Raw genomic sequence first — 17424 nt, 5'->3', positions numbered from 1 at the left:
AAAGAAATTACCTCTGCTTGATCCCAACTTGACAGCTTTTTTGGAGTGGCACCAGGAGTCTGATCAGCTGTCTGATCCCAACGCCGCTTTCGTTTGGAGGGGGGCTGGGATGCTGCTGCTCCGTTGACGACCTTTAGCTCTCCAGCTTTAGCTTTTTCTGCTAGCTGTTGCCTAATTTCTCTCTGAAAAATATTTGAATAAACAGTGAGCATCTTTAAAACACTTTCCATATATTTTTATATCATTAGTAGAGTCATTTCCATATAATGCCATTTTATTTTTCACTCATTCTCCTTTCTATGCTACTGGTAGACCCATTCCTTATTTTCCCTCTCTTTCCTGTATTTTCAAGTTTTATATACTGTCTTTCTGCACAATAGATGAGCAAATACAGAATTTATTACATAGAGCGCACTGCTTTACATACAGTTAACGAAGTAAAATCTTCAGTCAATGGTAGTGAACCAAAATGCTTCCAATGAAAAACATAAAACTCATATAAATAAGTAATTAAGACTATGTAATAAGTTAGAAAAATAATAAGTGAAATTTTCAAAATTTTGTTTTAACTATGAAATATTATGTATAATATAGTCACAACAAATACACCTTTATTTAGCCTATGATTTTAAAGTAGGGTTCCATTTACCGCATTTAATTCATCCAACAAACAAATCTATTATATATTTAGAATAAAATTATGAAGATTAACTATTAAAACAAAACACAGCAATCTCTGCAGGCCAGCAAGAATTCATTAGAATTCTCCACCCATATTCAAACTAAATTTTAAGGAAGAATTAGAGGCTTTTCAAAAAATGATTTTACTCTTTGACTTTTCCCTTACACGCTGACTTCAGGCACACACCATCAATCCACCCCCAGATATATCCACTGTAAGATATATATGCATATACATGTGGCCAAGGGGCCAGGCACTAGAAAAGGATAGTACAGAAATATGAAAAGCTTAATTTGGGAGGTGTTAGAATTTTGAATAAGGTTCTTTCTCAACTTGATTTTTATTAATAATGTTAAAATATTACTTGTGCAGCAAATAAAAAGGAAACATAAAAGTCTCTTAATCTCAACTTTCTTTACATTCTTTCAACACCATTAAAATAAAAAGCAGGTTCACAGACCTCTTCTTTAGTTAAATGTTGTTCTCGCATTACATCCATGTAAGTCCTGGCATTCATTTTAGGATCAGGGGTCTTCCCTCCTGCAGAAAAGAACAGCAACAGGACAAGAGTACAATAAATAAAAGATAATTAGGTTCAACTGATTTATCTGCCCTGCTCTAATATTACATTATTCCATAATCATTTAATTTATTTTTTGATGGAAAACTTTAATAATTACACATCTTACTTTTTATTGAGTTTGCTGATCAATTTAACCTGTTTGAACACAAACATATCTACAGCAGTTTAAAACAAATATTTTAATGCATATAAAAACAAAATGACAGCACAGTTTAGAGTCTTCAGAAGTGATGGGTTCCTGGGTTGCTAATCCGGAATACGTACACTTTCGTGCCTTTGTCTCCATCAGCAGTTCTGACTTCAAGCAGCAGAATAGAAGCCTAGAAAATTATCTCTTTACCATTAGTAACACTTTGGAAAGATATTTATATTCAAAACATTACCTGTTGCAAGCTGTTAAAATCCTGACTACAAGTAACTATGACTAGATAAGTTCTTCATACAATGTTCTAAAACAGTTATAGTTTAGAAAATCTGATTTTTAAAAATATACCTCTAATCTTATTCTGATGTCATGTTACTAAAAAGGGCTTCATGATTTTTACGTTTTCTTGACCCAGAAACATATTTTTATTTTCTTAGAAAGTATAAATAACAACTGGAAACATATTACTTGAAATATATTACTTCTACCAGTTATTATGATGCATACAGAAAAAAAGTGGTGTACAAAGAGATGTGTTAGTCTCTTGGTTAAAGTTTCAGTATTTGCTTTTCAAACTTCAAAATATCTTAAAGAAGCCCAAACAATATATAACAAGATTCACAGAGGCACACTATGTTTTAGAAATGTGATAATTAGCTATACAAGTAGTATAGCATCACAATTTAGGAAAAACTAATAAAGGTCTAAGACATTTCCTATGCTGAAGATCATGCCCAATTGGTAGTGTCATTCTTTCTGACACTATCTCTGATAAGACTTCCTTTGGAATACTTTTTCACCATAATCTAGAGAGGATGTGTTGAACTGCACCCTTAAGAATGCAGACAGGACTGGCATATAGCAGTACTGCTGTAGGAAAGAAATTAAGGACAGTTAGTATGGGCCTGTGAATTCTGACATACATGTTTAAATCAATTACAATTATGCAAGTAAAAAAAAGAATATCCCTACTAATTCATGCAGGCTGAAAGTCTAATTTGTAAACCTGCAGCAGAATCTAATTTTAAAAAACAGGCACCTAACTTTGATCTTGAAACTCACTCACCTGAGGAAAGCTTCCATCAGGCTCACTATGCCCCTTGTGCTGACTTGCACACTAAAATTAGCAAAACAGACTCCAACTATTAAAAATATCAAAGTCTTTGTATACATACTTTTGTTTTAACTTTAAGTATGCTTAGAGCAAAGTAGGTGCATTTACTAAACTATATTTAGAGCAATATGAGGGGAGCTCTAATGTGGAAACAGTTTCTCAAAAGTAACAATCCTAAAAATCTAAGACTTGGAATGAAAACTTTCAATAATTTGAAAGTATTTTGAGCAGAAAAACACATTTGTTCAAAGTAAAGAAAGCGTACCCAAAACAAAAGTAAAAGAAAAACCTTTAACCCTTTGCGTTTCTATGGCATTGGCTCATTAGTTTCTTGTCCTTCTACCTGGAAAGAAAACTGGCATTATAAAGATGAAGAATATGGCATCTGTGACTTCAACCAAATCTATACAAATCTATAATAAGGGGGATTTTTAAAAAGAAAAGCAAATTCATAAGCATGCCAAAAAAAATCAAAGGGCTAAAGACAACTTAACACAAATAAATTTCTGAATACTTATAGAAAAGTGGGAAAGAATTACCATCTGCAAAAGGATCAAGACGCTCTGGGGAAATTATCATGGTCCGCCTGTGCTTTTTGTATTCATCTTCCCGATCTGCAATCTTTGGAGGTCGGTGCTCAGCAAATGGATCATACTGAAAAAAGGTATGTCTCACTTAATACTCACTTATTAAATAACCAAAGAGAATGTCACAAACAAAAATCAGAACATTATAAAACATGTAAAAATGTTTAATAAATGCCTATTAATATTATGTACCACTTTTCAGATAAATGCTAATGTTTTAAAAAATAAGGCATATGGAAATGAGACAATCTCCATAGTTCAATCCTTCACGAAATGATCACCTTTTTGAAATAAACTATTATTTCTAATTCTCCCAAATCAACTCTCCTCAGAACATTGTAATAACTCGATTCCTAAAATATGTGACTTTCCATTGGAATTGAGACGTTCAGTTTTCTTTAGCTGAATAAACTCTGGTTTTTAACTTAAAAAAAAAGTCACCTGTTCTGTTGACTGTGGTATATCATTAAGCAATGCCACAGGGGCATGATATCCTGGCTTCTTCTGACCAAGCAAACTTGTAGATGATGAGTAGTCATCGTCATCCTGCAACAAATGCCCCCAGAAAGCCACAAACAAAAATATTAGAACTTAAAAACTAGAAAGAACACACAAAGATTCAATATGAAATCAAAAGACAATGTGATGAAACTTGTTAACACTTAGATTTTCTTTTCAACTCAAAAAGCTAATAAAGAAATTTAGTTCTATATACTCTTTTAAAAATACTAAACAAGGAATCCTTTCTGTAAATAAAGTAGGTATGGACTAGAAAAACCTGAGCATTTCATCTTCTCAACAGAGGGCATGATGAAATTTGTTTTCAAATTTGGAAAACTACAAACAGCTTATTTAGAACTCTCCAGTTTCCTTGTTTTTTTAACTTTTTTAAAAACATGATTTAATCACAGAAACAAGTAAAATGTAATTAATTTTAAATGTATTTATTTCCCTAATAGTACGTTTAAACAGAACAATGTTACATTATTATTTTACTAAAGGAAAAAGTGCAACAATGGATAGATCTCAAGAAGATCTTAACACCTCATTAATTTTACTCAAAAATGAAATGACAATTTCCTGCTCAGCTTCTGGAACAGAGCCATCACTGCCTCTTACCATTAAGGTACGATAATGCAAATATAAGCCTGATCGGCTTCTGGAAATTTTGCCTTTGGAACTTTAAAATTTTTCTTAAAAAAAAAAAAAAAAGTTCTAACCATAAAATTAAATATGGCTTGAATTTCATAAAAATAACAAGTTTCATAATCTATGTACATAGATTACTGAACCACACGAAAATGATCAGCTATTTCACCAAATTTGGATGTTTGAAATGGTGTGACAAAATATAAGCTATGTGGAATATATGAAAACACTTTGAGATGTATTTCAAAATGAGAGGCAGTCACCCTTCAGAGTAACTAAATTAGGCATGAAAAGCCCATTAATATGAGTAACAAGAAACAGTCCACTCATGTTAAGATGCCAAGGGGGGAAAAAAAGCAAGTTTTTTGGAAACAAGTCAGAAATCACAAGTCACAAGCACAGGCGGCTGTTTAAAATGAAGTCACTTCTCACTGGGCTACTCTAGACAGAGCTCAGTAGGTAACAATAAGGATTTACTTTACAATGGTTAATGATTTCCAGGTGCTTGGCTGGATAAACAAACTAGTTTTAACATAAAGATCCAGAACTGAGCACTTCCAGAAGTTTCTTAGAAGGACACTTTCGACAGTTTTATCCTCCCAAAGGAAGATCTCCCAAGCTCCAAGATGTCTGTCCAGATTAAGCCAGATGACTCAAAACAGAAGATTCCTTTATATTTCTTGCTCTCCGTCAAAAAAATGCTTGGACTGTTTATATACTTTGTAACTTACATCTTCAAGTTCAGTTGCAGCAATAGATGTCACGTATCCAGCAAACCTGCTGTCACTTCCACCATAAATTTCCTGGTCATAATAACCTGTAGAATCAAGGCCCACTCCTTGAGCTTCATCAAGAGCTGCCTTCTTGCCTTGAATTTCTCGAATCTGTGCTTCAATATCTATAAGAAAATTAATAAAATCCTCAATCTCATTTTCCAAAGAGCATTCAACACAATGCATTTTTCTACTGAGTATTATCAAAAACTCTTCTAAATACAGAAACTTCAAAATAATCATTCCATAAGGAGTTGGAGTAACTATACAAAGTATTGATTTTTAATAAATTTAATACATCTCCACCCAATAGACAATACTTATGCACACAGAGGAGATGCTTATTATTTCAGCAACTACAAGTTACTCTCACCTTAAAAATGGGTTACCAAAGTTTATTAAACTACCGCTGAATTCTAACCTTTTCTCGCTTGAAAAAATAATACTGTTAATGTTGATTAAGGGACCAAGAACAACACTCAAGATTATTTAAACTCAACACTACCAGAAAGGTAAAAACAGTACTGCGGAGAGTGGTTCACAAACCTAAACGTGCAACAGATCATCTACAGGTTCTGATTTTGTTAGAATGCAGTAGGCCTGTATCATATCAGACCCAAGTTTCTGCATTCCTAACAAGTTCCTAGGTGATGTCCTAAACATCTTCAACAGCAAAACAATAAAGGATAAAATCTAAATTCTTAAGCACGTAATACAGAGCCCTACACAGTTTGGCTGCAACCACCATCACATTAGATTTATGATTAAGAGCCTGAGCCTAAGTCTGACGCAAAATGTATGCCTTCAAAGGCTCTTTCTCTGCTAATTAATACGTTATTTAACCTATGTATCTCAGTTTCCTACAACATAAAGTTTTGTTTTAAGGATTGAAGGACATAATGAGCGTGAAACACTTAAGCATTCAATGAATGAATTAACTCTTGCCATGTCTCACTCCCCAAACACCGTGTCTAGCCATAGGTCTGACATTCAGAAGATGCACATGGTTGACTTCCCTGATGGCGCAGTGGTTAAGAATCCGCCTGCAATGCAGGGGACACGGGTTCGACCCCTGGTCCAGGAAGATCCCACATGCCGCGGAGCAACTAAGCCCATGAGCCACGACTACTGAGCCTGAGCTCTAGAGCCTGGGAGCCACAACTACTGAGCCCGTGTGCTTCAACTGCTGAAGCCTGCACGTAGAGCCCATGTGCTGCAACAAAAGAAGCCACCCCCATGAGAAGCCTGCACACTGCAACGAAGAATAGGCCCCGCTCGCCGCAACTAGAGAAAGCCCATGCACAGCGATGAAGACCCAAAGCAGCCAGAAAAAAAAAAAAAAGATGCAAATGTGGTGAATGAAGTATCAACTCTTCTTAACTGCTTTTTTAATTTTTAATTTTTCAAGAGTGAAAAAAATTAAAGCAGTACAATGAACACCCACATACTCTTCACTTACATTCCTCAACTGTTTATGTACATAAGACATAAAGCAAATACATGTGTGTGTACACGCAACTTTTCTAAACCATTTAAAACCCGTAATATTTCAGCATGTATTTCCAGATCTAGAACATTCTCCTACATAACCACAATAGTATTAACATGCTCAAGAAATTAAACCTAGATATGACATCATCTAAAATACAATCCAGTTTCATATCTCCCCAATGGTCCTAGTAATATCCTTCATAGATGGTCCCTTCTTTGATCCATGATCCTATCAAGAACCACACATTGCATTTAGTTGTCATGTCTCTTCAGTCTCCTTTGAATACAGACTAGTCTTCCAACCTTTTTTTAAGTCTTTCCAGACAACAGATAACTTTAAATTACAAACTAATGTTTCATTTTAATAATATAAATAACATATACATGTGTAAAGAAAAAGAGTTTCTACTGCCAGTGATCTGTTGCCAAACAGATGTTTCAATTTGTGCTAGCTTGTGCTAGCTCATTACCTTCAACTGAATTAAGTCATTTAAAAAGCTTTTAAATGCTCATTTACTAATTTGCAAGGACCAAAAGGAAAAAATCCAAGTGGCACAAATGCCCAACCCTCCCCCAGCTAAGGGAGAAAACCTTCTCTAGTTCCTCAAGATAGGGTGTGGTTTAAAGTAGAAAAGGTAATAACATTGTCTAGTCTGAGGCACAGCTTGTGGGAGCAAGTCTCAGAAACTCAATATAATGCAATAGGGTTAATACTGAAATTAGCAGTCCCAGTTTGTAAACACATCTCAAAATTTTTATAGTGTGTCACAGCACCGCCATCATCACACATTTTTCCTGCATTTCTCCCCTCAAAACTGTTACAGCAGCCCAGGCAGCCAGGGGTCTCCACCACGACTAATCACAAACAGAAATATCCTCATTTGAGCTGGGTGATTCATTTTATTCTCTCTACTGTTGTTTCTGTTTTAAGTATTTACATACATACACACACACACACACACATATAAGTTTTAACCCGTATTTGCTCCTTTCCCTCACCCCGCTAGGAACACTTTTTCCCCTGGTATAATACAAAGAAACCTCTCAGGGATTAGTAGATTGGCTAAAGGGTGAGTGGAGATCTACCCTTCATTTTTTCCTTTTTTGAGCATTTCCATTTCAGCAACGTTTGAGACTTTTTTTTTTTTCTTCCGACCACTAGGTACATGTATCACTTGTAAGTAAATAGGTTCTTTTAAAGAACCACAAATGCTACCGCCATCAGGATCCAGGCAAGAAACATAAACGGGTCAATCAGGCCAGCCAAATAGTATGCAATCTCCCCTCTACAGCATCAGTGTGGTCTACTGACCACTTACATCGAAATCACCTGGGGCACCTGTTACAAGGACAGACTCCTAAGCCTCAGACACACTAAATCAGAACCTCCAATGTATGAGCCCAGGCTTCCACATTATTAATAAACCCCCCAGGAAACTCATACCTAGCCCATCATCCCTCCATTTCCAGCCCCAGCCCACTCTCACCAAAATCACCAATTTTATACTTTCTTCTAGGTCACATACAACTAAAAAACCAGAAAGGGGCACTGTTTCATGAAAATTGCATCCCATCACACCTATCACTGTGCAGCACGCTGCCCCCCCAACACATCACAGACAGTTTGATTTTCCTTCTAAAGAACTTTTCCATTGTAAGTTTTCACCAGCTATTATCCTTTATTTGGATAATATATTTATTCAGAAACTACTTTCATCTACTGCATTTTACCCACTGATTTTATGTCCTTACTGATTAGCAACAGTTTTCTTACAAAGGTACACAAATATTGAATTAGCATTTGTATAAAGCCTATATGGACTGTGACTGGATACTTATGGAATCAAAATTTAGCAACAAAATTACCTGCCTCAAGGTCTCCTGGGGCTAGGCAGCTGTTCATAGTTAAATTCTGAGGGCGGGGTTCATTACTAAATTTCAACAGGTTATGTATGTAGTTCAACCAGTTACTATTTCTGTATCTTTATCTGTATGGATTAAAGTCCAAAAAGCTACTGGATTTTGTTTTGCACTGTAAACTGCAGCACATTTACAAAAATTGTGTTATCCACAAAATTACAACAGATGCCACAAAACTCAGCAGTTACACAAGTGACAGAATTAAAAACTAGAAAACCCTGTAATTATTTCTTAATAAAACTTGTGCCAAAATACCAAACATAATACAATCAAATATTTATGAGCAAACAAATGTATCAATACATTCATAAATAAGGTAACTTTGTTTTGTTTCCAAAATAAATAAAATTTGTGGAATACAGCAAAATATTAAGAATTGGTAAAGCTGGGCAATGGGTTACACTATGTTCCTAACATTTTTTCCTACACTTCCCTGTACTATATTTCATAATAAAAATATAACTTTCAATCTGTAAAAGTCATTAAAAGTAATTTTTCTAATTTTTCTCCCCAGCAAGGGTTTATTAAAAACTGGGAAAGAGAAAAAAGTTGTCTTTAACTCCTTACTTTCAAAGCTAACACTAAATTACAGCTACTGGTATGCAGGTATTCCTGTACTTTCTTAAAATACGAACTAAAAATAATCAAATAGATAATTTCTGACAGCAAACGAACGCATAAGACTTGTTACCAAGTATGAAAAAAAAAATGAGGTAGAATATATTCAAAAGAATAACCAGAGGTCTAAAATATTAAATAAAAGACTTGGACTTCCCTGGTGGCACAGTGGTTAAGAATCCCCCTGCCAGTGCAGGGGACAGGGGTTCGAGCCCTGGTCCGGGAAGACCCCACGTGCCACGGAGCAACTAAGCCCGTGAGCCACAACTACTGAGCCTGCACTCTAAAGCCTGCCAGCCACAACTACTGAAGCCCGAGTGCCCAGAGCTCGTGCTCCGCAACAAGAGAAGCCACCGCACTGAGAAGCCCGTGCACCACAACAAAGAGTAGCCCCCACTCGCTGCAACTAGAGAAAGACCGCACACAGCAACGAAGACCCAACACAGCCAAAGAAAAAGAAAAAAAAAAAAAATTTAAATAAAAGACTTGAGGCAAACAAAGAAGGAAATGTTTATGCTAATCTCTTTCTGTTCCCACCGAATCCCTTTACAATTTAGAATCTCTGTAATTCAAGACATTCATATGTGAAAATAAAGAAAAATGAACAGTCTGCTAGACACCAGAGACTAGGACCTCCTAGTGGCCACACATATGATTGCCAAGAGCTGGCACTCTAATCCACCCAAACCCATAAATATTCCAGTCTTCATGTTGTGCACATCAAGTTTGTGCTTTTTTATTACCAAGTAGCATTCCGTTGTACTACAGCGTGTTTACCCATTCTCTATGGGGCATTCAAGTTGTTTGAGTTTGTAGAGGCTACTGTAAACATCAGTGTACAGGTTTTTGTGTGAACACAGGTTTTAATACCACTTGGGTAAATACCTATGAGCAGGATTGCTGGGTCTTATAACAAGTATTTGTTTCATTTTATCACAAACTCTTGGTTTACTTAAGCAAGTTTAAGGACAGAGAAGAACTGAATTATTCTGTACAACATAAGAATTTTGAGAAATGAAATGGAGGAGAGAAATTAAGAGAACAAGTAAAATGAAGAAAAGCTGGGTAAGTGAAATTATAAAATTCCACCGTTTTATAGTGTTAAAGAAAGGGTAACAGAAGGTAGAAACATCTAATACGGATTTCTAAATTATCTGATTATCTGAATGAAAGCTTCACTTCTGTTCTCCACCCAACCCTGCCCCCATCTTCAGTAAAGTCTACTGAGGGGGAAGGAGGCTTCTATGGTAGGACTCTGTTACTAATGCTGAACACTTAAAAAGAAAGCAGGGATTCCTTATCTTGACAGCAGATTTGGAATCCTAAAATTAAAATTATGCATAGTCCTTCAAATCCCCAGAATTGGTATAGTCTGGAAGTGGTTAAAAAAAAAAAGCCTTAGACAAGAAATCAAAGTACTAGTTAAGTATTAGACTTGTATTTACCAAAGAGCCTGAAAGAGCCTCACTAAAGGAGGATCCTTGAGGGTAAACTGTCTAAAATGGGGTTTTTCTTAAGTTGGTATTCCTATTTTAAGGCATGTCTATCACTAGGAGTCCAAAAAAAAAAAAAAAGACACACACACACAAAACTATTTCAGGTAGCAGTTAAGCTTATTAGAAAATTTTGAGAGTATATTCATTGCCATTAAAATTATAGTGGGAGGGGCACCTGAGTTTGCAAGTCCTTTGTTAGATCTCCTTGCCATGGCTAGTCCAACCTAAACCTGAAGTATGATTTCAGAACTGTGCTCACTTCAAAACCCAATAATATTCTTGGAGCTTCCCTTGCTTGTGGGCCTACTGACACCTTGACTGCAGCAGTAGTGGTGGGAGAGTCTAAGAGAAAGTTGTGAGTGTTTTTATTGCCATCTTCTCTTTTCCCTCTAGACTGGGAAACTCTACAGGACAAAGATACTGCAACAAATTAATTGCAAGGAAAAAGAAAAAGAGATGGAGGAACAAAGATTTAAGACTAATCACAATGTATGAACTTTATTTGGAACTTGATTCCCAACACTGATGTATATTTTATTACATTAATTTTAGGTGCAATAATGGTATTTTTTTTCTTATTTGGCCACGCCGCACAGCTTGTAGGATCTCAGTTCCCCGACCAGGGACTGAACCTGGGCCACGGCAGTGAAAGCACCCAATTTTAACCACTAGACCACCAGGGAACTCCCAACAATGGTATTTTTTAAAGTCCTTACATTTTAGAGATACACACTGAAAAATGTATGGATAAAATGATATATCTTGGATTTGCTTCAAAATAATGAGAAAGGTGGAAGAGACCAGTGAAGAGATTAAACAAAAGTGGCCTTGCCTTTACAACTGTTCAAGCTAGATAATTAGATGATGGGCACAACGTGGGGGTTCATTTCACTATTCTATTTTTGTACATGTTTTCAATTTTCAATAAAAAGTTAAAAATTTTTAAAAGCATAGTTTTAAGTTTCTCCCTTTTTCCTCATTCTTGGTTCTTCTTTCTTCTAACCCTTTGAAACCACACCCTCTGACCCCATGCAACAGAAAATAAAAGCTCTCTCTTCTCTGAAATGGAGTCCTCTGCTACACATAAACAGATTTTAGTTCTTTTACGAAATATCTTTAATTTTAAAAGTTCCAATTCTTTTTCTTTGTCATTTTCTTTCTTTTCCAGCTTTACTGATCTTGCAAATGATGGTAACGTAAAATCTTCTAAATGTTAATACACATATTTTAAAAAGTAAATTTGCTCCAATGATCTACAAAAAATGTTATTATTCAATTGAAACCCCTCTTTTTGGAGAGGAATTCTGATCCTAGGAATATTTTCAACTATCAGAGAACAAACCCTTCCCTAGGAGATAGAAGTTAATTAACAGTGTGAGTTAATGAATAAATTTATGAACTGGCCCATTTGAAATCTCAATTCATGCAATAAATAGATTTCCATTTTTCATTTACTTAAAAATTACTGTATTACTTTTATAATCCAAAAAACGTGATAACTTAAAATTCAAAATTATAGACATTTTTCTGACATAAATACATCAAATGTTTTACCTGGGAATTGAGTTTGACATCAAAAGACAGTACTGCTGCAACTAGGGGTCTTTTAAAAGATGGGCAACATCTAACCTACTGTTTGTATTTTAAACTAAGACCTAAATATCAAACTCTGAGATAAACCACCACTGGTCACATCTGATACACCTGTTTAACTGCTCCCCACCAATTCTGTTCTACTGGTTTCCCCTTCTGTGCCTTTTCTTTCTTCTATGTCTCAGACATTGCTAAGTCCAGCTTGTAGCACTTCCTCCTCCTTGATACATCTTTATTCCTCTTTTTTTTTTTTTTTTTTAAGAGGGGAGATTGGCCCAGTACTGGGCTATCTGCCCCCAGTCCTGGAGTTGTGAGAAAGCTGGGAGCTGGGGTGGGGCAGGTGGGAAGCACAGAAAGAGGGAAGAGTTTGTATTTTTTTTTTAAAGAAATCTCCATTTTAATTTTTATTTATTTATTTATGGCTGTGTTGGGTCTTCGTTTCTGTGCGAGGGCTTTCTCCAGCTGCGGCAAGTGGGGGCCACTCTTCATCGCGGTGCGCGGGCCTCTCACTATCGCGGCCTCTCTTGTTGCGGAGCACAGGCTCCAGATGCGCAGGCTCAGCAGTTGTGGCTCACGGACCCAGCCGCTCCGCGGCATGTGGGATCTTCCCAGACCAGGGCTCGAACCCGTGTCCCCTGCATTGGCAGGCGGACTCTCAACCACTGCTCCACCAGGGAAGCCCCTATTCCTCATTTTTAATCTGTATTATTTGCAACGTTCTAATTACTGTTCATTACGTGTTACACAGACACAGCCTTTGGATGTTAATCACTCACTGACACCTTTCAGTCTGGCCCATAAGTGACATCTAATCTCCACCAATCAGAAGCAAGGATTTCTCAAATAAGAGACTTCCAAAAGACATCCAGAAAAATAGAAAGTATATTCTGTACACCAACTCTCAATCCTTTCCTTCAACAAAACCCCACTAGCACAACTAAATATAATGGTAAATTATTTTACTAAACACTACAGATAACAGTTCCTAAATAATTAATTCCTAACTAATATCAACGAAATTCTTAATTCTACAGAAAAAAATTATTTCAAAATCTTTAAGCAATTTTTTTTCCTTTTTATTTTGACTAGCAACATTCATCCTGAGTATCTACAAAACCAAAACAATAACTATTCTGGACACAGGAAAATAAAAATCTCAGAAGATGCAGAGTAACAAAATGATTATTCCAAGCCATTCTGCAAGCAGGGACTAAGGGAGAAAACTTTTTCAGCCTTGTGATGCCCCCCAAAATCCATTCAAGGGATAGTGGCAAAACAAGCCAATATATGGGATTTTTGGATAATCCATCTCTTTTCCTTCCCAACAGAAAAGTGTGTATTCCCTCACGGGCCAAAATCACCAACAGCTGAAGAACTGCTGGATGGCAAGATTATGCACATTAATAACTGTATACGGGGCTTCCCTGGTGGCGCAGTGGTTGAGAATCTGCCTGCCAATGCAGGGGACACGGGTTCGAGCCCTGGTCTGGGAGGATCCCACATGCCGCGGAGCAACTGGGCCCGTGAGCCACAATTACTGAGCCTGCGCGTCTGGAGAGGCCACGATGATGAGAGGCCCTGCGCACCGCGATGAAGAGTGGCCCCCACTTGCCACAACTAGAGAAAGCCCTCGCACAGAAACGAAGACCCAACACAGCCATAAATAAATAAAATAGTGTTTAAATAAATAAATAAATAAAAATAAAAAGCCAGCTTGTATATCACCTGCTCTAAAAAAAAATAATGATAATAATAACTGTATACACTTGACACAATTTAACATGCAGAAAGGGATTATATTCGACTCGGATAAGTCCAGCTCTTTTTATATTTCAACACTGGAAAGCATAAGCCACACTGACCCAGGATAAAAAAATAATTGGGTTGGTTAAAGAGGATGTTAAGGCTTGATCCTAACAGAAATATTTGAAAGGAATATGACAACAAGAAAAAAAAAGTTATCAGTTTGGTTCAATGATGGAAGTAATAGTCTGTGAAAAGAACCACATTGGAAGGTACAACAATAACTTACTTCAGTTTCAATACAATATTACTTACTTCACAAGACTCAATTACAAAGTACTGATGCAGCCATTACTTTAACAATAAATTAAAATGTACAACAAAGAGATGTTTTTACCAGCAACATTATTTAGGATGAAAAGATTATATAATCTTTACTTAAAAAGGCAACATGATAGACAACTCTAAGACAAAAATTAAACAAGTATTACACATTTTAAAAAGTTTCTCCAGGGAGTTCTCTGGCAGTCCAGTGGTTAGGACTCGGCACTTTTACTGACGTGGCCCGTGTTCAACCCCTGGTACGGTAACTAAGATCCCGCAAGCCGAGCAGCACAGCCAAAAAAAAAAAAAAAAAAAAAGTTGCTCCAGTGAGGTTCACATTCAAGACCTCCTCTCAACTGCTTCAATAGCCTAAAAAGTTGCCCTTACTCCCTTTAGGTCATCCTTCACTCAGCAACCAATGACTTTCCTAAATCACATAAGTAATCTGTTACCTGGGAGAATGAGGAGGGCACTTATCCTGTAGATATCTGAAGGCCAAAGTGAAACCTAGCTCAGCGTCCAAAGCCTTCCCTAATCTGATGCTAACCTAACATTTCTTCCTCTGAGCTCAGGAGGTTCCCAAAATATAAGTCCTACTTCCCACCTATCTTAGCCAAACAGATGTATCCAAACCTACCCAATCGTTCAAGTTTGTCTTCCCTTTCTATGACACCCTTAATACTTACAGTATAAATTAATCTCTCAATAAGTGTTGATAAAGTATTCAGCATTCATCACGCACGAGGTACTGTCGATACCAAAGTACACTTTCTGTACACAACTTCAAAGTGGAAGAGAAAACCTTAACACAATAGAATATTCTAAGTAATAACGATTTATAGAGTGCTGTAGTAGCAGCACAAAAAACAAACACCAAGAAACTAATTCTGCTCCAGGTTATCAGAGATGGCTTAACAAGTGAAAACAGAGATGGACCTTGAAGGACTAGCATTCACCAGGAAAATGTCATGAGGAAGCAGCAAGAAATTATGTAACATTCATCACTAACATTCATCCCACCGTATTATACTCCTAAGTGATGGACAGTATCTTGTATACAGATGGTATTTAGATATGAAACTGAATGCTCCAACACTTTCTTTATGGCCTCAGCTAATTCATATTGATAGGAAGCATAATCCCAAATAAGAGAGCAATTTTGGTAAATGAATTGCAATCTTCTGTAGACCAAAACTTTCAACTGGGTTTCTAAAACGCAGGAAAACTAATCATAACTTAGATTTTCCTATCCAAAAGTATCTTATGATAAAGATACCAATAAACAAATAATCAAAGCCACAAAATGCCCCAAATAAATAATCTACTCCTGAATAAACAAGAATAGCCAACATCTTTACTTTTTCTAATTATTTTGCAAAGAGTATGTTTGAGATAGTCTAAAGACAGAAATGCCTAAAAAACACTTAAGGGTTAAAACAGTGTTTAAATCCCAAATACCTAACAAGAATAATAAAAATATTAAAGTTATTGCCACTTCATTAGCCTGTTTCGTAAGTTGCAGAAAGCTAGACTTCAGTTCCCATGGGTGATACAATTATTAATAGCCCCAACCAACATTTCCAGATGCATCTACTTTTTCCCTCCTTGCACTCTCTTTTCCTGCTACAGCCAACCACTCAAACACATTTTTCACGACTCACTGCCTAGGTACAAGATGGTCTCTCGGGCTCAAATGTCCTCCCCTAATTTAAAACCAATTGATCCTTTTAGACCAGGAACACCTCACCTCCTCTATGAAACAGCCCTAAGTATAAATTAATTACTCCGTTACCCAGGTTCCCAGAACATGTTGCTTACACTTTTTTTAAGCATTCATTTGCCTCATACAAGAATGAAGATGTATACATATCTGTTTCCCCACTAGGCTGTAAAACTTGATGGCCTTAGTCTTTATTACCTCTCACAGACTAACCCCGAGCCAGGAACCTAGATACGATGTGTGAAATAAAAGTGACTCTTGGAAGCTCGTGTTTGATGAAAATTTCAGATTCCAAGTCAGAAATCAAGGAATGCAGCTCCAACTTCCCATGCCTCGTCTTTTCTCAACAGTGATCCTACTTCCTGTCATTTCTGGATACTCCCTGACGGGGGACTCCAGCCTATACCCAACATTTTCCTAATGCACACTCTGTATTCCACAAAACGACGAACTACTTCAAATGCTTTGGCCATTAATGTGCCTTTCTCTCTTCCACCAATAATATGGTGGAAAGAAAAAGACCTCTGCTTTCTTTGGAGGAAGAAAAAGACCCATATTATACTAAAAGTGATCCAGGGAGGGAAAAACTACCAGATTTTATTCCCAAATCATTTCGAACAACAACAACAAAAAAACCAAGATAAGTATCTTGGACGCCTGAAGACCTGAAGATTAACCAAGGTTAAGAGTAATGGGCCTCAGTTTGACTAAACTCGACTGAAGGCTGCCCGGAAAGCGGCTGCCGTATTTCAGTGCTTTTCTGACTCTCCCATGCACAAACTATGCCAACGACAGTTCCGAGAGGCGAGAAAGACTTTGTTCCCACGCGCTCTTCCCCGCTCCCCTGCCCAGGAATCTTCCTTAGCGAGCCGTTTAAACGAGGCCCCCGGGTCAGAGAAAAAAAGCAACGCTGAAGCAGCAGCCCCCGAACACGGAACAAAGCGCCTGTCAGGGGTGTACGAGTAGGACGCCATTACGCGGGGCAGTGGCCTGCGCCGCTGGCGCCAAGCAGACGACCCGGGCCCCGAAGCGCGGGCTCGGGCCCCCAGAAAAGGAACCACGGGAAGAGGCAAAAACCTAGGAAGACAAAGTCTTAGCAGGTTGGGCAGCGGAGAACCTACGTAACAAGGGAAAGACCGCTTACCTTCGTGGGTCTTCGCGATCTTCGCCATTTTGTCCACTCGAACACACAGACGGAACTGGCGCTCCCAAGAACTTCCGCTCGTCGCCGCTGCCACGGAGAAAAACAGCTGGGGGCCGCTCTCCACGCAAGCGCCAAGCGGGAGCGCGCTCCGTCGATGACACGTGACAGAGCGGCCACCTAGATAGAACAGAGAGGTGCATTGTGGGTGGAGGGAGGAGCCAGGGTTGGGCCCGGAGGCGGTTTTCCCGGTAAACCAGAAAAGGGCTAGGTGAGCCTTAGTGCCTTAAAGTGAGTAACTCTGACCTGGAGTAAAGTGGATTATACCGGGGTACACCAGGGCAG

The 17424-nt window shown here is 37.5% G+C and overlaps 1 protein-coding gene and 1 long non-coding RNA gene across 7 annotated transcripts in view; both read right to left on the bottom strand.

Annotated features, from left to right (window-relative positions):
• SF3B1 (splicing factor 3b subunit 1) overlaps positions 1-17252 on the bottom strand; it is a 36787-nt gene extending 19535 nt beyond the window's left edge. For 2 of the 6 annotated variants that reach the window (XR_014246125.1, XM_082397311.1), the window contains exons 1-6: positions 17083-17242; positions 4992-5158; positions 3553-3657; positions 3064-3178; positions 1143-1222; positions 12-182 (exon numbers count right to left, since the gene is read on the bottom strand). Coding sequence is in view for 4 of the 6 variants with exons in the window: in XM_082397311.1 (XP_082253437.1) it covers positions 12-182; positions 1143-1222; positions 3064-3178; positions 3553-3657; positions 4992-5158; positions 17083-17110 (666 nt within the window). In the remaining 2 variants the exon portion in view is untranslated. The other 4 variants (XR_014246126.1, XM_082397310.1, XM_082397313.1 and 1 more) reach the window with 4 other exon arrangements.
• On the bottom strand, positions 12362-17072 carry LOC309631270. The gene is made up of 2 exons (XR_014246165.1): positions 13925-17072; positions 12362-13575 (listed from the first exon to the last, which is right to left on the bottom strand). It is a non-coding gene; the product is annotated as an uncharacterized lncRNA (long non-coding RNA).
• Positions 17253-17424: the final 172 nt, after the last annotated feature.

The sequence above is a fragment of the Balaenoptera borealis genome, assembly GCF_965194805.1.
Source record: "Balaenoptera borealis genome assembly, chromosome: 6".
NCBI classification, from domain to species: domain Eukaryota; kingdom Metazoa; phylum Chordata; class Mammalia; order Artiodactyla; family Balaenopteridae; genus Balaenoptera; species Balaenoptera borealis.
This window is presented reverse-complemented; position numbering and strand designations above follow the sequence as displayed.